The sequence below is a fragment of the Cyprinodon variegatus genome, unplaced genomic scaffold (genome assembly GCF_000732505.1).
Source record: "Cyprinodon variegatus isolate N-32 unplaced genomic scaffold, C_variegatus-1.0 Scaffold210, whole genome shotgun sequence".
NCBI classification, from domain to species: Eukaryota; Metazoa; Chordata; class Actinopteri; order Cyprinodontiformes; family Cyprinodontidae; genus Cyprinodon; species Cyprinodon variegatus.
The window spans coordinates 704,446-725,123 of NW_015150663.1; the positions used below are offsets into that span (position 1 = coordinate 704,446).

Below are 20,678 nucleotides of genomic sequence, written 5' to 3' on the forward strand. Positions count from 1 at the left end.
CTAGCCTTTTGGCTCTGACAGTTGGGTGGCCAAGTTTGGAGTCTAAACAACCTGTTACAGAGGATCACATACCACATCTTGTAAACGCTGTCAGAGAAAGCTATTTGAAATGTGGTACATTTTTACAGCAGTCTGAATGTAGTGGGTTTTTTTTTCAATATATTTGGCCATTCATTCACCTATCTTATCCAGATTTTTTTTTTTTTTTTGGGGTGGGGGGGGGGGGGGCTAAAAGGGGATAGTTTCTCCTGTTCTGTGTTTGTGTCAGTATAGCTAAATGTTTCACATTTTGACCGTGATGTGGAATAGGTTTGCACTGGGAGCACCGTTAATATATGATGTGTGTATGTGTTGGATATGGGTGTGTGTGCTTCCTCTGGGTCTGTGGGATTTTGGCCCATAATTCCTGCAGCTCTCGGGTCACAGCTCCGTTCTCACGCACATATTTGGCATTCCTTCCCCGACATGATTACCATACACCTTCCACTCTGGGTTTGGCTACACAGAATATTTCCATCATTCCCGAGTGGAACTGAAGCAACGTTCCAGAAACTAACTACTTACACCAGCCCCCCCCCCACTCCCTTCCTCGCTCTTCTTTATCCCACACCCATTTTCTCTTCCACCTCACTGTCTCCTTATACCCCCCCACCCCCTTCAGTGCAGATTCCTGTTGCCTTGCAATAGGAATCCTCTGGTGCAACCTTTTTTTCCCCCTGAGTCAGCTGTTTGTGTCTGCTTAAGCGATTGGGTCATTTGGCAGTGACATCTCTTCAGTGACCTCCTGCTAGGATTGGGAAGGAAGGGAAGTGATGGAGGATAACAGCAGGAGAGACGAGAAGTGCAAAAAAACGGCTAGAAAACTTCGTAAAGGCCCTCAGTGCTCTTGTTTTTGATCATTTTATGATAAATTAATTCAAGGTGTGTTTCTGAAAACTGGTTTCTTTGTGAGCTTGGTGTGTGTTAACTTTATACTTTCAAAACAGTTTAAAGTCTTAGTTAATGAGTTCATTGGCAGAAAACATCTATTACTCTAACCTTCTATTGCTGTAACTTGATTTCAACTTAAAAGCAGCTTTTTGGTCCTACAGTAGCCTCCTGTCAGATTTAATTAAAGCACCCCTGTTGGTTGGAATAGCAAAGATTTTGGGTTTTTTTGGTTTAAAACTTATGGCACTTTACAAATGTATTAGTTGGCGGCAAAGTATTTCTCATAAGCTGCAACCTAAATGTAATGATCAGAGTATCTTCTGAAATTTCTGCAAATATTGCATTGTCATTAGAATTGTCACCTCTACCACAGATTTCTAATTAAAGGAAGGAGAATAAAGAGATCAGGATCTTGGTTATGAGCACTTTAGGTAAGGGCTCTATCCAAACGTCCACCCTAATCACTATATAGTCATTTTAAATGAGTATCCAAAGTTCCAGAACAGTATTTTTCAACCCTGGTCCTCTAGGCACACTGCTCTGCATGCTTTGGATGTTTCTGAGCTTCAGCACACCTGATTCAGATGACTGCAGTTCAGAAAAGCCTGATAATCTGCTATCAATTGATAACAGGTGTGTGAAAGCTGGGAAACATCTAAAACATGCAGGGCAGTGTGCCTTGAGGACCAGGGTTGAAAAACACCGGTCTAGTGGTAGTGGACTCCAAATTTCCCATAATGCACCTTGAAAAGTAGTGACTATCCAGGGTCATTGGACGAGCAGATATATCCCAAAATCATGGGATTTCTTGTGACAGTGGCGATGGATAAAGATGGAGCGTGCACCATGCAGGGAGGCGGAGTTAGGTGACCAAACACAAAGTAGTCATCTCTTTGAATGTTCAGTTAACTGAGTTGATTATAAAGTTCACTATATAGTCCCCATTCTATTTAGTGATTTAGAGGTTAGGGCGGACATTCGGACACAGCTAGTGTGGAGTTATATTCAGATATTTTTATGCTCCATTACTATAGATTCCCCAATTAATGTTGGGCTTGAAAGGAAGTACTTAAACTGTATATTTGTGAATAGAAAATACAACTTAAAATGGTTTATATGTCAAGTTGATTTTCTCTATCACATGAGCTCAAATATACACATTGACCCACATTAATGCAAAATTCTGGTCGTGACATTCAGGCTGAATATTTGACCAACCTTTTATAGGACATGGCAGAGACTAAGATTTTAACATATTTAATGCATTTTTAATAGTGTTAAAGGCAATTTCAGAAGCTTGCTGTGAGCATGTGTAATCCATTCACAAAGACAATCCTTGATGCTTATTTGGAATTATTGTTATGCTGAAACACGGAATTGCTCCAAGACTCAATCTAAATACAGCAAATTGGTAAGAACTCTTTAGCTAAAGCGAAAGTGCATCAGTTTTGTTATTGTAAGTGCTGTCTGAATAGTCCTTGCAGTAAAGACAGGCTGGAAAAGAAGCCTGTAAGTAGGATCCTTCCAATCACTAAGGAGCTAGAAGGAATCCCACAATCTTTTGGGTTACAGGATGTATAGGCACAGCCCAGTTTATGGAGTTAAACAAAAATACATAATTTCTTTCACATCTACTCTGTGTACGTACAAACCTTCATATTGTTTGGTTTGTATGATGTGTCGGGGTATAAATAATTTTGACTGAATTGAATTAGCTGTGGGCTGCATGGTAGGGCAGTGGGTATCACTGCTTCATTGCAGCAAGAACATTCCAGGTTTGATTCTTAGCCCGGGATCTTTCTGCATGGAGTTTGCATGTTCCCCCTGTGCATGCATGGGTTCTGTCCGGGTACTCAGTCCAAAAAACAAAACAAAACAAAAACGACTTCTAGGCTTCTCTAAATTCTCTTTAAATGTGAGTGTGCGCATGTATGGTTGTCTCCATCTGTGTTGCTCTGCGATAGACTGGCGTGTCCAGCGTGTACTCCACCTCTGGCCCATTGACAGCTGGAGATAAGCACCAGCGACCCAAGCGGGGATAAGCGTAAAGGAAAATGGATAAATTAGACTTCTATGTGCGTAGACGTGCATCATCTAAGTGCATTTCTTGCTGTCTACCAGAAATGTTCCTCCTATCCACAAGAACACGAAAGGTGAGGGGAAGATGGCTATGAAAATGTAGCTAGGGGTTCCTGTTTCCAACCTCCTTCCTAAGTTTTAACCCTCTTGATAGTCATCATTTGTCATTCAGCCATATTGGTGCAATGTATGACAGGGAAGGGTAGTCTTTGAATGATACTAATACCACCATGCCTGGAAGAGGAAACACTGTTTTTCGGTTTGAAAAACGACTCCTCATTATGACCAAGGAGAAAAAATCTGTCTCGTAATTTGTTTTTCAAGATGGCAGTTCACTTGTCTTTTTGAGCAGCTGTTAGTTGTGGTCGTATTTGATAATGACCTGCAGAGTGACACCATTTTTTTTTATAGCTCTTTCAGTTTTATGATAGGAATTTCTGTTTGGTTATATTTGTTTTGTTTTGTTAGAAATCAGGTTTAGCTGGTTGAAACATGGGCACAGTGGAGTGTTTAAAAAGGATAATTATCCCAAACACATTAGACTGGTTTTGGAATGGATAAGTAAGTAAGCCAACCTTGAATGGGCCTAGTCTCAATCATAAGATAAGCAGTCAGTCAGCCAAAGGTCAGGCTGGTTTCATTTACAAAAAAACTGGAAGGACTTGTAACTACACATTAAGGTGCATATATATGCACCTTAAAATATATATATATGTGTATAGATATCTAAACAATGGTTGGCAGATTTCTTGGAGAAAAGAGGTTTGCTACTTGACAACAATCTATTATCTCTTTAATTGCCGGCATTAAAAGAGAAAGTGATGAAACAGTTAAAATGAGGCTGGGAGACAAAGTGTTTCTGAAAAGTTTACTTAGTCAAGAAAGACTGCTGCACACAGAGCTGAAATAAATAAATGAAATAATTTTATCGTAATAATTATAGTAACCATCATAGTAAGATTGCTTATTTACGTTTCTGTCTTTCTTTAATATATAATATATATATATTTATACTTTCAATAAATTGTTCCCTTTAAGTCTTCTTCCCTGGTGTGTATGCATGAGATTCTGGATTGTTCCACTGAATATCCTGGTAGCAGCGCTCTGTATCCACGGTATCTCACAGGAGCATCATCCCCTGGGTCGTTTCTATAGCAATGCTATTAGAGAAGGCACCCTCCCCTTGGGCTTAGCCAAGCACTCATCATCTTCTGCACCTTAAAGCTGTGGATGTAGTGCCCTCGTGGGGGAGGCAAAGAAAAGGGAGGAATAATAAAGAAGGTCTCCAGTTGTCTTTGGTTGCAGTTGGTTTGGTTTGCTGTGATTTGGTGCAGCTTGGTTATTAAGTACATTCCAGTTCTTAAAGCTTTAGTCCCTGCATTGAGTTCTCCTGGTTCATGCAGAGACGGTACAGTCCATTTCCAGAACGTCTTGTGATTTTCATCTCCAAGCACTCAATGCAATACACATTTCCTTGTCATCCTCTCAAGAACATGCATATATTCAGCGTCATTCACTCTTAATATTTCCCCATTCATTCTTTTAGTTTCTGTCCTGCATTTTGTTCCCACAACTTTAGTAGTGAGACGGATAAGTGCGTCACATGTCAAATGTCTATTATATGTCCTCTGGATCCGAGCAGATTCCTCTGTGTCCTCTTGAACGTCCCGATTTTCCCTTTGTCAATAGGCTAAGCACTCGTCTTGTTCAGTCCTTTCCCAGCCAAGCTATCTTTGTATGGTCCAGTTATAAGCCCACTTTTGACATCAGTCCACCTGATCCAGAGCAGCAGACAGGAAGGCCTTGTGGTTTATGTGGCTGTAGAATCAAGGCATTTGTCATGTCTTGGACTCTGACTGACCTTAAGGATCTCTGTTGCTCTTTCTGAGTTTCCAGCATCACTGGAGATACAGTCCAGTTGGTCCAATGGGGGAAATAAATGTTTTTGAAACGGTGACTAACCAGGGGTTTGGAGTGCTGAATTAGGATTCTTAAAGCTGAACCCCATTAATGATTCATTGGGTTTCTGGTCAATATTTGTCCCAACAAAGGGATAGATGATCAGTCGAGTGCAACAGATGAGATGACTAGGTTAGCCATTTGGAGGCTCAGGGTGAGGGTTTTGCTCTTCAACACCGTGGGTGCTAGTGTTAGCCACTACTAGCGCGTCCCAGTGGCGCGAACCCTTTTGACCCGCCTGCTGATGGTCGTAAAGCGGAAGGGTGTGGTGAGGTCAGGCTGTTCCCCCGGTGGGAAGCGTTTCATAAAATGTACATCTTGCTGGTTGGGGAGGGTGTGGGGTCCCCTACGAGGACGACCCTTTTTAGTAAAGCCAACATACCAGCCCGTGTAGCGTGCCGACATTAAAGCTGTGTAGTGGTTTTCCAGAACCATTTCCACAAAGACGCAATCAGCGCTTCGGTTACTGGCCTTCTGAGAAAGAGAGAGAGAGAGAGAGAGCAGAAAAAAACACACACATTTTTATATATATATACACACAGAAAGGCATAAAGGTTGGCGTGTCAGAAAGTTTGATATATTGTTCTATGAATGCATCCCAATAAGGAAACATCTCACCTTTCCCACCAGCTTCCCACGGCGATTCATGCACAGGTAGAAGTTGGTCTCTATTCCCCGGATTCTCACCTGGCTGCCAAAGGTGTCTGCCTCCACTACGAGCTGGGCTTATTAAGGGACAGACAAAGAAACAGACAGACATTAGAGATGCAAGTATAATATAAAAATACAGCTTAAAATTCTTTAGTAAGTAGTTAGGCCATATTGAAAAAAACTTCTGTAAACATCAGTTGTAGTTTCTGCCCCAGATTTCCTTTTTATTTTGGTCTAACCTTTTGACAAGGCCATTCTAAACCATTTCTACAGCCATGGCTGTATGTATATGGTCACTGTCATGCTGGTCCTGACCTTCTAGTCTAAAGTCTCTTGCATAAAAAAAGTTTTTTTTTTTTTTTTTCAAAAGGAAGCCTTCAAAAAAAAGGGCATCCCACCGCATGATGCTGCCTCCACAATTGTGCGTGGTTGGGATGGTGGGTTAAGGATGACCTAACATCTTTATTTTATTTTTAACCAAGCATAATCTTTTCCACACAAACTTGATTCTGGACTAATCTGGCCAGAGGATCTTATTTAATAGTCTCTTAAAGCAGCACTGTGTAACTTTTAGCCACTAGGGGCGCCAGACTTGTAAATTCCAGGTTTATCTGGTATTCACAAGCTTTCAGGGGAAAGCTAACCTTGCGCTGGATTGTTGTGAGATATGAGTTTTCAGTCTCACAACAAATCCAGCTTGAAAGACTCCCGCTAATACATCCGTCTCATAACAACCAGTGAGTCGGACCAATCACATGCACGCAATGTTATTTGGGGTGGGACATGTAGGAATGACGACAGTAAAAGGGACCTTGCCGGGGCGTTACAGAAATGGCTACGCTGGAGGACTCACCTGTCGATACTGCAACTGACTCAGTTTTAGATAAAATGGTGATAATTTGTCATTTAAAGAAGAGAAGCACTTTGCGCATTTGTAGATGGGAAAGAGGTCTGTGCTTTTCTTCCGACAGGATTAAGAAAAAATTTGATTTATCAGCTTACTCCGCTAGTTGTGAAAATATCACGATTGGCTGCTATGATTACCTGAAAGCGTATTATGGAAGGCAGGTAGTAGCTGGCATGTCACCCAATCAGCTCGAAGCCTTGTACTAAATGTCCCTCCTTTTCACGGACAGACTGAACGGCAGCCATCCCAGAATGATAATCTCAACTCAGCCCTACAAATATCAATCTGACTACTGCCAGATTACCTGAAAGGAACATTGCACTAAATCTAACACTCCCCTTCTTGTTTTGATATCAGATAGCAGACCAATTTGACTTACACAATGAGAAATCATTGACTAATTGTAAAGACAAGGCCACATTCCCTCCTCTAGATTAAATCCTACATCAGGGATACTACTTGTAGCTTAGATGTCTATCATGGGAGCTCAGACCCAACTGTTTTAAGTTACATAGGTGAATTTTTGTAATGGATCGCCCATATTGGGCATTGATGCGCACAAAGTGATGTATATTGAGCTCAAAGATAATTAAATTTATCTCAAATCAATCGAATACTTAGGTCAAAATGTACACACAGCAGCTTTAAGGTGAGAAACACAAATTCCATTGATTTCAATTCAATTAATTTATTACAGAAAAATAAATAATTGGGGTTTCTCATGTTCTTCCAATGATGTCTTTCTTCGTAAAAAACAGCTGGTGTTGTTGTCCGATCAACAGATTTGCTAAACTGAGCCAGTGATCTCCGCAGGTCCTCCACAGTGGCCTCATAAGTGCTTTTCTGATTAATGCTTGCATTATTATCATGATTTTAAATTGTACAAATTCCTTCAATATTACAATTAGGTTACTTCTGAAGGCAATCGATTGCACCAATTTTATTGAGATGTATCTGGGTAAAGGGGGAAACATACCCACTTCACACTTTTCTGCTTTTCATTCCCAAAAGTTCATATTTGCTGCTTCAGGTGATAATCTTTAGGTGCTGCATGAAATTTGTTTGTAAAGGGTATGAATACTTCTGCAGCTAACATTAAAATACAAACGGGTCAAGAGATTTTTACTGAGTTGCAGTAGAGTGATTTATAGCTCCTGATACCTGTGCTAAATCATAGGCAGATGTAAATGTCTGGTGATACAGATGGCTGCAAGAGAAAGTTGATCACACACATGGATGTGAGCACGCTGACCGCACATGAGCCTTGAGAAGAATAAAAAGATAACAGTTGAGGAAAAAAGGCAACCAAGGGGAGCTGAGAACACTCAGTCTGAGTGCCTGTGATCCTGTTGTTTTAAGGCGTGTGCATGTGCTCCTGTGCCCCTTGTGTGTTTTCGTGCGAGAGGCGTGTGTGCAGGTGCACGGTGTGTATTTAAGCTTCTAGGCAGCAGGCCACCGCTTCACTAACTACACACCTTTAGAGAGTGTTTGTGCCTGTTTAAAAATAAATCCTAAAACGGTTCCTACATGACCTTAGTCAACAAAGGGGTCAGCAGAAATCAATACCTCCCTCCCTCTTGCCCCCCTCATCTCTCTTCCCCCAACTGTCTTCTCATCTCCCTTCTGCTCTTACTCTTCATCTTTATACTGTCATGCACTTGCCTCAGCGTTATTCTGCTCCTAGTTCCACCAAAGTAATTATTTGGCTAATTTTTTGTCAGTTTTCAGTAAATTTATGATATCTCGGATAAAAGAAAATGGTGCATTTCTGCACATGTGCTATGGTACTGTGACTAAAGGGATATGTAATCTGTCTAGAATAAAAGAAAACATACAGAAAACGAAGCTTTATTGCAAGGCTTAATTGATTTTGTTATTTAAGAGCGGTTTATCCATCATTACACATCTAGCAGGAGGGGAGATGATGTTGGGGGATGAATGAAGACTATAGATGGAGGCAGGGAAAGGGAGCCTGCTGTTTAAAATCCAGAGCAGACAACAGGAAGGATGAAAAATCAATGGTCGGATCGATGAAAGAGATGAGTTTCTAACACTCAGTTCCGATGCTCTATCTGCCAGGCTTCTTTCTTTAACTTGCAATTTTTTTCTTTGGTGACACCTTTTCTCTCTATGTCTTCTCTCTTTTGAATCACTGAGTCTGCAGCCAGTCAATGTGGTCTTTGTACTCCCAAGACAAGCTTCACTGCCCCTTTGTCAAAGCTGTGGAGGGGCTGGATGTGTGCCTTTATGTGCATCTCCACTGATGCATGCATTTGGTCAACTTTTAAATCTTTGTTCTTCTTACAGTGACCGAACCATTCACAGCCCTTGAACTTTTTGCATCACAAACATTAATTTCAATTCATTTTTATGGGTTTTTATGTGGCAGGCTAGCATAAAGTGGTGTGATGTTGCAAAAAAGAGGGAAGATTAAACACAATATTCCAAATATTTCCAAATACAAATTTGAACAGTGAGGCTGCATTTGAATCTGGTGCCTGGAGTTGTATTTTTTAAAATCTCCAACCAGCTTTTCACATCTAGAGGCTAAACCCTTTCCCCCGTTATTCTTTGCCCAATACCTCAAACTCAGTGAGACTTTATGTGTAATTTCTGCAAACAGAAGTTTCCTAGTCACTATTCTCTTTGTGCTATTCTAAAACCTGAACATGCTTTGATCTAAACCATTCAGCTGCAGCTTTGCATTTTTGTTTAGGCTTATTTTCTTGTGAAAAAATTATACCTCTACTCCGAACTCAAATCTTCTACAACCTCCAAAAGTTTTTTGTTGTTTTTTTCTTAATCTAAGATTACCCTGTATTTAATATAAAACAAAATTGTGTATTTAACAGTGCTCTGTGAGATGTGTTTAATTCTACACATTGTTTAATAATTAATCCCTGCTCCTAAACTATCAACAGCGATATATCTGATCTGCCTGCAGTATTTCTTGGTATTCCTGATGCTTTCTCTTCAGTTTAATTCTCTGAAAGAAGATTTATAGGGGAACATTTTTTGCTACACTGTGTTGCTCTGTCATAAAATCCAGATAATATATTTAAATTTTGGGTTGATCCATGACTGCATGTGAAAAACCTTAAGAGCTATAAATCCTTTTGCAAGGTATTCTGTAAATATGGGAGTGAGGTTTGACCACATTTGGTATTTTAGCTTTAGTGCACTTTTCTCTGTGTGTCTTACCATATTTGTCTCCATCTTCTCCCTTGGCACTGATTCTGCGTCCCAGCACCTGGACGTGCTTTCCACTGGTGCGGCTGTAGAGCTGGTAGACTCTGTGGTGTCTCCGACTCATGGTGTCTCGCACCTGCGTCTGGTTCTCCACATGCACGCTGAAGTTGACTCCATCCACGCCAAGTACCTGCTGGAACACCCACAAGCACATCCACAGTTTGGCAGAGAATCGTGAAGATGTTTAAAAGAATGTGCATAAAATCAATATACCAAATGTCTTTCACACTACACATTCGCTCCTTTATGATGCATGCCGCTTCTCACCTGCAAGGGATTGCACATCACCAGCAACATCTGGATACATCTGGAAAGAGCAGACACAGATGAGTTAACAGATCAAAAATTCTGAAAGAGTGGAGAATGACACCATCATTTCCATTTCTTTCTTTTCCTCTTTTCCCTCTGTTTGACATCTCATTTCCTTCTTGAATGATTACTCACACTCCTGGGCGTGAGGCTGGCACCACGTCTTGACATACGGACCAGCAGATGTCCAGGAATCGAAAGACAGACAACACCCAGGCCAGTGTTTACAGTAATGCTACCAGCCTACTGTCCGAACCAACTTTCTGACCCGTCTGTGACTTTTGCACTTCCAAAAATCTGGCCTGCAAATGACCCGAGTGGATGGGCCGAAATGGCAAACATGCCGAGACGAGTAGAACACGTTTTTGGTTCAGACATCTAAAGAAGCGGGCTGGCTCATTTGGCCGCCCTGTGTATGTAGACAGCTGCGCTGGACTACAGGTGTTCATTCAGCTGTGATGTTGCTTTTGAGAACACTGGATTGTGGTTACGTTAGGAGATGCTTAAAATATGTGCGAACAAGAACTACCAATATGTGGAAATATGATTTATGGTGGCATAGCACAAAAAGGTTGTTTTTTTCTCTCCATTAAACGCATTAGTTGTCCTAATAGTTATTTTTACATTCCAGGGGAAACAGCTGGTTACAGTTATAATTAAAATTCTTCTCAGTTTTTTTTTTGCATCGCTAAATTAACATGTAGACCTTGACCTTGAATGTATCACAGGTTATTTACAGCTTTTTAAAGGGAGTAATGGCGTTGCAAAATCTTCTTTGGCAGTCCTTGAGCGGCTCTGAATTAGGGGCTGAACACTTGATAGAGTTCAGAACCAAGTGTGTGGGCTGAAAAGCAATTTTATGAATTTTGTCTTTCCCCACCTCATCTCATGCTATCTTTCTGCATGCTTCTTCTCTCTCTTTTTCTCTGGCTTGCAGGCCTGCCTGTATCTTGCCGAGCTTATCTCTCCCTCCTCGTCTCTTCTCTCCATACCTTTTTCCTATCATTCCCCCCCCTGCCTCCAATCTTTCTTTATGTTTAGGGTTAGCAAGGGTGACTCCTCCACACTGTCATGGGTAGGCACACAGATGTGTGCAGGGTGAAAGTGTGTATACAGGAGGAGCAGACAGCTGACAGCTGGGCCTAAGCAAAGACATGCTGAGAGAAGCAGATAGCAGAGTGAAGAGAAAAGGTAGACCAAGATGTACACAGCAGCCCGGGCTGGGAGAGGGGTTGGGGAAGCTTATGTTAGAGTAAATAGAGAAGAAATGAAGGCTGATGGGAGTCCAGAGAGGAAATCTGAAGGAAAAAGCAGCTGTATGGATGTGTGGCAGAAGAGATGGGTCAGAAAAACACTGGGGTTACACATCTATACACATCTCCAAGCAAGGAGAAAACTCTGCAAATTCTCAACAGAGGTGAAACCGCAAAGTGCTGAGGGAGATGAGAAGTAGAAAAATAATGAAAAGAGGAGGTGTTTCACATGTGTCTAACTTGTTGTATAACATGTCACTGTCTTGTGCCATCACAGCCATCTTGTTTCCTTTGAATCTCTCTTAAAGCTCACAGGTTTGACTTGTTGTCGACTCACTTCTGGTCATTCTAATAGATGCAGACATCCTGGGAAATGCAGCAGAGCACTGGCCCTCACTTTTTGCCTGCGCAGCCGAAAAAACCAGAGCCCCTGTGCATTGTGAGGACTCTCAGCTGTTAAAACACCACGGCTGCACCACTGCCGAGGACGGTGTAGGAAAAGTGCCTCTGCGCTGGATTCCCCCGCTCCCACAAAAACCACAGACACTCCATATTATGCCAGCTACAGAGAGAAGAAGGAGAGAGGAAAGAAGGAGAGGGGATCAGCCGGCAGTGGGGGGAGGGATGAGAAAAAGGAGAAAATAAGAGTGTAGAGTAAAAAATTCAAGAGGAATAAGGATAGAAAGGGGTAGGGGAGAGAGAGGGAAAGCCCGATGTGCCCGGGCCCGTTGCCAAAACAAGCAGCCATCTGACATCATAAACCTACGTCCCAGCAGATCAACCATATGGAGGCTGCGGTTAGGCAAGTAGGCCTCAGCACTGTGGACTGGGCACCAGCGTGGAGAAGAGCGGTCGACCTGTGGGACTCAGTAGAGAGCAGCGGTTTAAGCCGTGTGTAGCAGTGGTTTACGTGGTACGCCAAAGTTGAAGCAGTGGTCTTCAGCAAAGTTCAAAAGTTTTAAAATCTGCTGCAGCCAGACCCCCCCTTTCTTTTTTTTTTATAAAAAAAACTTGCTTTGACTTTTGGGATGCAATTTGGGCCCATAACTCAGCAAAGGTTTGAAAAAAAAAAACCTGGATATTGACTTAGGTGTTTAGACTTTAACTAAAAGCCAGTGATCAAGAGGATAAACAGCATATGCAGGATGAAAATGTTGGCAGAAAACTAAGAAGTTAGGTCAAAATGAATAATAAGATAAATTGGAGTGCCTTGCTCCTTTTCAGGAGTTGTCATTCATCAGTTATTAATTCATTCTTTGTTATCTGAGAAGGTATCAGTGGAATAAAAAAATGTGGTACAGGCAAGAAAGGAAGACAGATGTAGCTAGTTAGGTGATAGGAAAGCAAGGAGACACTAGCAGTAGCACACACCCTGTTCAGGTTGTGTGAGGAATGAGAAGTATCTACAGACGACTGCCATCTGGGAGAAGGACAGCCAACACAAAGGAAAAAAAAAATAAATCACTGGATTTTGACCAGGCACACCTCATATGTGCCCCCATCCCTGATTCTGCATCCTTCAATATTTGCTCTTGGCACAATCAGTTTCCTATCCTAAAAAATTAAAGCTGCTGTTTTTGGACTTAACTTTCTAAAATATTCCAATCGGAGAAAAAAAAAACTTTTTTTTCTTTTGCCTGTAGAAAATTATCAATGTTGAGCCCTTTTGGCCATCCCTAAAGTTAGAGCAGAGAATGATGGAGATGTATATGGCAGGTTGTATGAGTAACATGGCCCTGACTCTGACCCAATGGCCCTGAACTGTCAGCCAATCAAAACAACCTTGCACTCCTAGATCTTCTATGAAGAGTGATGTAAACCATACACATTGCAACCCTCATCTCCATTATCCTCATCTGTTGCTCTCACCCTTTTATGACATTTAATCTGAGGAACAGGGCCTGAGCAGAAATGAGATGAAAGTGACTTACAAGACGGTCAACGTGGAAAGAAGGGACCACATTGCTTCCCCCCTCCACTATGGAACTTGTCCCAGAGACGGTCTCCTCGCTCGGTCTGAGCCAGTCCGACAGTCCGGAGATTCCCTCTTTACGCTGTAAACCTGATGGATGCTTCCCAAAGTCAAAGTGTCAGCGGTCACTCTTGTTGGCATCGGCGGCGCGTGCTCCGGTCCTCCCGGTGTGAATGGCACAGACGAGACGGGGTGAGTGATGACCGCCGGGCAACCTTTAACAGCTGTCCAGCCCGGTGGAAAGGCAGATGGGCGGGGGCAGCAAATGGGGCAGCTGCGCGCTCCCGACACAGAGAGGAACAGGTGAAAGCACGTTCACGTGTCACAAATTGCCTGCACTGTTAGACCTTGTCGACCCCACGGACAGATGCGTAATCCAGTGCGTAAAAGTTTTCGGCGCAGCAGAAAAAAAAAACGGCACTTGCTGACAATCAGACAGGAGTAATAAGCTGGTTCAATCCAAGCTGCGCGGGGTCTGGAGCTCTTGGAGGTGGGTTTCCTGGGTTGGCTGCTGGAGTAAACGGCGACCTGGATAACGGGGCTCTGCGGGCGCAGGGTAATTCAATACGATCTCTGTCATGTCTGCGCCTTACCGCAGCGCGTCTGTAGCTCAGGTGACACCCGCTGACGTTGTCCCAGACAGATGCTGATAAGGTCCCCAATCGGTCCAGCTCAGGTAGTGTGCGGTTAGTCCAGATTGAGGGTGTAATAAAAGGCAAAGGAAGGAGGTGGCTGGAAGGGATGAGAGCAGCTGTGACTGGGTGGCAGAGTCAGCCACCCGCGACACGGCGGGGAAATGACATGCCGCACTTTGCACCTGATTTTCCGGACAACTCCCCCGGCTCTACTCAGCCGCTGGTTACCGCCTGGCTGCAGCAGTCCCCCTCTGCGCCCTCTCAACACAATACCTGCCAAAACACAGCACTATGACATCACCTCCAAAATGTTTGAAGGGGGGAAAATGCAATCCGATCTTCTTATTTATTTTTCTAAAACGCAGAAAAGTTTAGGGCTGTTTCTCTAAAAATGTGGGGGAGAAACACAAAAGTCTCTGCAGCGGTCCGAGAGGGGAGCAAAAAGGGAACCCTGCGCTGCAAAAAAAAGGGAGCGATGGAGTGAAACTCAGCGGTTTGTGAAGATTAAAAAAGTTTAAAAGCAAAAGGTGTTTACTCAGTCACGCTGACAGAACGACCCCCCAGAACAGAGCAGAACCTCCACTCCGCTGCTCTCCCATGTCTTCGCCTCCCTGTTTCATTCAGACACCAGAGGAGCAAAACGCAAGAGAGAACGCAAAAAGAACCCAGCCGTGCGCTTTTATCCACTTCACTTGTATTATGCAGATCCTTCTTTCTTTCTTTCAAAAAAATTACTTTTCTTTCTCTCTCTCTTTCTCTAAAAAAATAGCTCTTCTTGAAGGGGGGCTGCACAGGAGAGGCGCGTCGGCAGGCACAGACCTCACTCCAAGTAAAACCAGAACAAGATTTTAACAGACGCTGATCAATCCTCCCTCCCTCCCTCCTTCCCTCCCGCCTCTCCTTCTCCCTCTCTATCTCTCCTTCTCTCTCTCTCTCACATACACACACACTTATTGGATCAAAATGGGATTAGTTGTCGCTTAGCGATGCTGACCAAACTCCCAATGCAAAAATGTAAGTTTTAACAAGTGTTCGGCTCAGCATGAAAAACATCTGCAAATGAAAAAATTTCCCCTTTCCATAATGCAAACAAACTTTAAGGTTCTTCTTTTGCTCTGGTGTGTGTGTGTGTGTGTGTATGGACGTGTGTGTGTTCTAGGTAATTTCTCAAACAAGTAAAATGCACTGGAAACAATGAGGATGATGTCATGGCTCTGAGAGTAATTCACATCCCAGAGAAAATGGGAAAAAAAAAAATCCAAGAAAAATCAAATTGTTTCAGTTTAAATGGGTTCTGGAGTCATTTCAGCCAAAAGAGAAAGCACGAAAATGTTTCATAAAAAAACAAAAAAAAACCTTCAAGGTGTTCTAGTCAGGTGGACATTTGCAATGATAAAGAAGAGCTGAGTTCTCGGCTATATCTTCTAAAGATAACCTCACCCTTACACCCTTAGTTTGGCCCCGATATCAGTGCTGAAAATGGAAAGTGTAGAGGCAGTGCGCCCCCTTTCTCTCTCTCCCTCTCTCACACACACACACCCTTCAAGTGATGTATTTTGACTCCCCGTTTCATAACTTTTAAGTTAAACCTTAAGAGGATAAAATGAAAAGGAGAATGAAAGACAGTCGGGAGGGCGGTATGTAAGCACAGACACGGATCCAAAACGAACATTTCTCAGGGATTTCGGCAGCAACGCCCGCTCTGCGCTCCCAAAACTCCCTCTCACCGCCGCACAACCGCAGACGGTCAGCCAAGCCAACACAGCACTCCTGCCATACCTTTCATTCACACACACACGCACTCTATTATTTCCCTGTGTGTTTGCATTGGTGTGTGTTAGTGGCCGATAGAGGTGGGTGGATGTTGGCCCCCTGTATGAGGGACAGTTATCTTGGCACCAAGTAAAGGGATTTCAACAATGTACTTTCGGATCGCACAAACACAGCACGCGCGCGCGCACACACACAAGGAGAAAATGAGAAAGACTCCTTGAACTGGACAAAGTGAAACAGGGCTGGATAGGGGTGCTGTGGTTGAAAGCCTTTCCAGTCATGCACCATAGACAAGCCGCAGGCCTTCTTTCACATTACTGCCTCTCTCTAATTTTGCACCTGTGTCCGGGTGCCGTTTTCTCTCTCTGATCACCACAATTCTGCAAAGGGACATGGGTGTAAATGTTGTGGAGAGATTTTTGAACCACATTCTGGTGATGTGGTATGGGCCTGTCTGGTATTCTTAAGATGGAAGGGTTCATCACAGGGGCTTATGGTATTGGTTTGATTAATATATACTGGAGACTATTCAGTTGAATGAGGTTTTTAACAAGGTATAGGAGTAGGTATTCTGAGATACGTTTTCCTTAGATTTATATCTCTGACAGACAGTGTTTGATGATAAGGAATGTTTGAATCATATTAAACTAATATTAAGATTAAAAGGAAAAAGACAAAAAGGATGGAAAAAAGAAGGTTCATTTACAAAGAGGGATACTTGCAGTAGCTCAGGTTACCTTGAACATTCAATTAATATCTCAACATGACCATTTTGCCCTTTTCTGCTTCCAAGTAAAAGCCACGAACAAACCATTTAGCAAATACTAGAAAACCTGCAAGGATTTATTGTAACAATAAAGACTAATTTTATTAGAATATTAAACCCCAACCTCTCATCAAACCTGTCTCAATTGTTTTGTGTCATATTTTCAGAAGCATCCAATCATTCCTCCTGGATTTGGTCATTATTGGCTTGAAGGAATCAAGTTTAATGCAGATTATTGAGGTGCTTTTGCATAAAGCTTCTGTTCAAACACATTCCAAAGGACCCTGTTCTGATGAACGTCGAGATCACTGGATCCGTTATACTCAAGATATTTAAGAAAACCAATATAAATAGTTTAATCCTTGTGACCTGTTGGATTTTTCTGTGTAAAATGGTAATTAGTTGTCTCAAAGTGATATAGTCAGCATCTGCATGGAGGTAGGATATTAGGATATATTGTTAATACAATTATAATTGGTACTAAGGGTGTCAAGAAGGTCCAGGAAAGTGCCATTAAATCATTACCCCCCCCACCAAAACTGCTCTTACAAAGCAGGATGGCTATATGAGCTAAATGTTCTTTATGCTAAATCTCCACGATTGCAGCAGGGAAATAATTGGACCAAACAATGTTGTCCCAACTGCTGCTTAGTGGATATTTTTCTGCTTTCAGATCATTATACATGAACCCAAGAAATGGTTGAATGTGGAAAAATCACCACTGAACAGTTTTTGAAATACTCAGATCAGCCAGTCTGGCAAAATGACCATGCCACATACACGTCACATAAGAGCAGTTCATCCAAATTCAAATGCAATATTTGAAGTCCATGTTGTCCTAACAAATTCGGAAGCTTAAATACATTAAGTTGCTGTCAAGTGATGGTTTATTTAGAAGTTCTGTGAACAGGAATGCTCAAAAAAGTGACAGCTGGATATTGTTCTGATCCCATTTTGGTCAGTGTACTTTTCAGACTCCTTATCAAATCAAGGTGACCTGATAGTGGTATATGTTGTTACTGAAGCCATTTAACATTTTTTCATAGCAAGCTGCAGAGATCATAGACTACTACTTAAACTTTTGCCTTATAAAATTGGCTTCCAAACATACCCAAAGTGATTAAAAAAGTTCAGTATGAAATAATTAAGACTACGTAGATACAAACTAGAAATCTTTCAGCTGTTTTAAATTGGTTCTAGAAACTCTCATTGTTCAAGCCATATTTACATCGAGACTATTTAAAACTACCAAACTGTGTGTTATTATTTATCCTCAATCCTTTCCAACACATCTTTCTCCTATTTATTTTCTCTCCAATCTTTTGTCTTGCAAATCTCCACTATGTTTTATTTTTTCACCCCCCCCCCAGCCCCCACCCCCCACACACATGTGCAGCACAAGTGTATTGATTTTTCATGTCTTTGCCTCTGCAGATCTTACCTATTGATCCTCAGCAATAGGGAAAGCATCCACACATAGGAAGTTGTACGCATGATGTCCTTGCATGCACCCATGTCCCCTCTCCCCTACAAGAACCTTCCTTTTACAAAGCCCGACTTTGTCACAAAATTGATTTATAAACTCTCTCTCCTGTAAACTCAAGCAAAGGGACAGGATACAGCATATTGTTTAGCGTTATGACCTCTGCTGCGTTGATCAGATTTGGCATTGATAGACGTGATTGCCCTTTTATTACTTAACAGTCTCATTTAAATGAATGAAACCTGTGTGGGTCTGCAGTACTTTGCATCTCCTTTAGATCTAGGCTGGTCTCTCTCTGCCTCTTTGTGTGTATTTCTTTTTCTTTGACTCAGCCTGCAGCCTTCCTCATCCTGGAACCCCAGTCAATATTGCCATTCTGTTTAGCAATTAACATCGATCAGTGGTTGTCAATACCGTCAGCACCCAGACAAAGACCCAGGTTGCACTGCGTGTGCGCTCTCTTTCTCTATCACAGCCGAACAAATCCCCAAACAGCACTCTCATTAAATGAGGGCATAATGGCTTGACCTGAAGGTCACCATGCATGACTCTGTGTTCTGGGTGACTGGGGTGCAACCTATAATGCAGACCATGGAGTGTTCTGAGCTTCAGACCAGTTGTTGACTCATTAACGCAGTTGTGCATGTATGCATGGAGGTGTGGGAAATATGTCAAGGATAGAAACAGCTTGGCTTGGATTTTTTTTCCAAACACAAGCTGGCCAACAGGCAATATCACCCCCCCTGCTGTTAACTCTGTGTTTAAAATTCTAAAAACTTTAAACAGTCTGAATGCAATCCATCATTCTGGTGACACACTGTTGGGATTTTAAGTTTTCAGATGTGTCAAGTGCAGTGGATTGCCTCCAATTAGGTTTGTGTATAAGGCAAGAGCTGTAAATGCTTGAATGGGTGTGTTGGCCTGTGCATGTGCAAGATTTGTGGAGAGGGTGAGCCTTGTGGCTTTGATTAATACCTGCAGACATAGACCCTAAACTTCTCATCAGATGTTAAGATGTCAGCCTAACATTGGTATCTGGAATAGATATCCCCACTCAGTTAATCATGGGCCAAGTTTAAACTGTTCCCCAATGTGTAAATGTATGAGACACTTAATAAAGGCCCTTTGATGACAGAGGGGCCCATGCAAAGTTAAGGAATGTGTACAGTGTGCTTGGCTTTGAAATAAGAACCTGTTTGCCACTTGTTCGCGTCTGCAAGATGAGAGAATCGACAGCTGCAGTTAAGTGAGACCAGGAATTAATTAGTAGAGAGCAACAGTGAGCCTCGGCTGAGATGAATAGAAAAGCAAAATATTGTTTTTATTAGCAGCGATGTTGGTGGTGCACAGCCCGCTCCCTCCTTTCTCCCTTTGCGAGATTAATCCAGCAAATATGAACGTTTGCTCTGCTTCATCCTGGAATCTGTTGCAGCTGTTGTCTCCATACATAGCCCAACTAAAGAACTGGAATAACTTTACTTTGACACTTTAAAGTAGGAGGATTTGATGCAGCTTTGAAAACAAGTCTGGGTAATTATTCAGACTATCTCAGTCGTGTCAAGCTTTGGTCATATGAGGCAGACAGTGCCTACGAAGTTGATCCCCTCAATCTACACCTGCCTGCTTAGTGGCATCATTTAAAACTGTTATTCACTTTGTGATTTGAACAGTTTATTGTCATTGTCGAAGGTGAGGTCTATCAAAATGCTTAATATCCCAAACATCTGCTTCTTTTATATAAACTGAATCTTAGAAAACATTCAACAATACATGTGATCCAGCAGCAACCCTGTCTCATCCTTGCCTCTGGGCCATCTGGCAGGACTTGTTTGTTGGAGGCTTGGACATTTTGCATCGATGATGTGGTATGCTAAAATCATAAAGACATCAACCTTGGAAGGCACCGTCTTTGTGCACCTGGTTCATAAATTATTCTCTTTAAGAACTCATGACAGGACCTCGTGACCAGAGCCAACTATTCAACAACATCCCAGAAGAGTTAAAGCAGACGCAGACATGAATTTCATAACAACAAGGACAGTCTGAGTAATACATTTGACATTTAGCTGCACAAAACTGAAGACAGATGCAACAACAATTCGATGTAAATACAGCAAAACCTGTGTGATGAAGATTAGAAGCAGGCGTGGCGCTGCATGCAGCTTACCAATGAGTGGTGGGAGCCATTTAAGAGTGTGTATAAGTTAATTGCTTTTGACCAATGAGGTTGTACATAAATATGCAATGTTCAGGAAGTCGATGGATGTTTGTTTAATTATGGTCCTTGTGGTTGTGTGTGTTTAGCTGAGAGTGCATGTCATGACCCTCGGTGACAGACTGTGCACAGCTGAGAGTGTGGGATCTGTGGCTCTGATGTGAATGGTTACTGCCTGGGTATATGCAAAGATTGTGGAAAGAAGTGTATACCAAGTCGTGTTTTGTGTCTGCATGTGTGTATGTGAGAGAGTTATCCTGTCACTTTCCATGCACTGTGATGTGAAATGCAGCTGTGGTTTGTGTTGGACGATAGTCCGGTATGTTTTTTTTTTTTTTTCTTCCTGTTTCATGTTCAGGCGCTCTGCAATGGAATCCACGCGCATGGTAACTTTCACTACTGTCATCCCCTCTGTTCATCTCTTCCCCACTCTTGCCTTTTCACCTCCTCCTCCCTACAGAGTGGCCTTTCCTCTTCCATCTTCCTTTCTGCTCCAC

General features: G+C 42.3%; 1 protein-coding gene across 3 annotated transcripts; it reads right to left on the bottom strand.

Moving 5' to 3' along the window:
* Window positions 1-3,911: 3,911 nt before the first annotated feature.
* LOC107088237 (fibroblast growth factor 18-like) lies at window positions 3,912-14,770 on the bottom strand. Of its 3 annotated transcripts, none has more exons than XM_015380268.1 (5): window positions 13,269-14,770; window positions 10,043-10,082; window positions 9,728-9,905; window positions 5,587-5,693; window positions 3,912-5,442 (listed from the first exon to the last, which is right to left on the bottom strand). In XM_015380268.1, exons 1-5 carry the CDS (start codon window positions 13,298-13,300, stop codon window positions 5,170-5,172), a joined length of 630 nt encoding a protein of 209 aa, XP_015235754.1. In that variant the 5' UTR covers window positions 13,301-14,770; the 3' UTR covers window positions 3,912-5,169. The 3 variants fall into 3 exon arrangements, with proteins under 3 accessions (XP_015235754.1, XP_015235753.1, XP_015235752.1); XM_015380267.1 differs by having other exon boundaries at window positions 3,912-5,439; window positions 9,728-9,908; XM_015380266.1 differs by having other exon boundaries at window positions 9,728-9,908.
* Window positions 14,771-20,678: the final 5,908 nt, after the last annotated feature.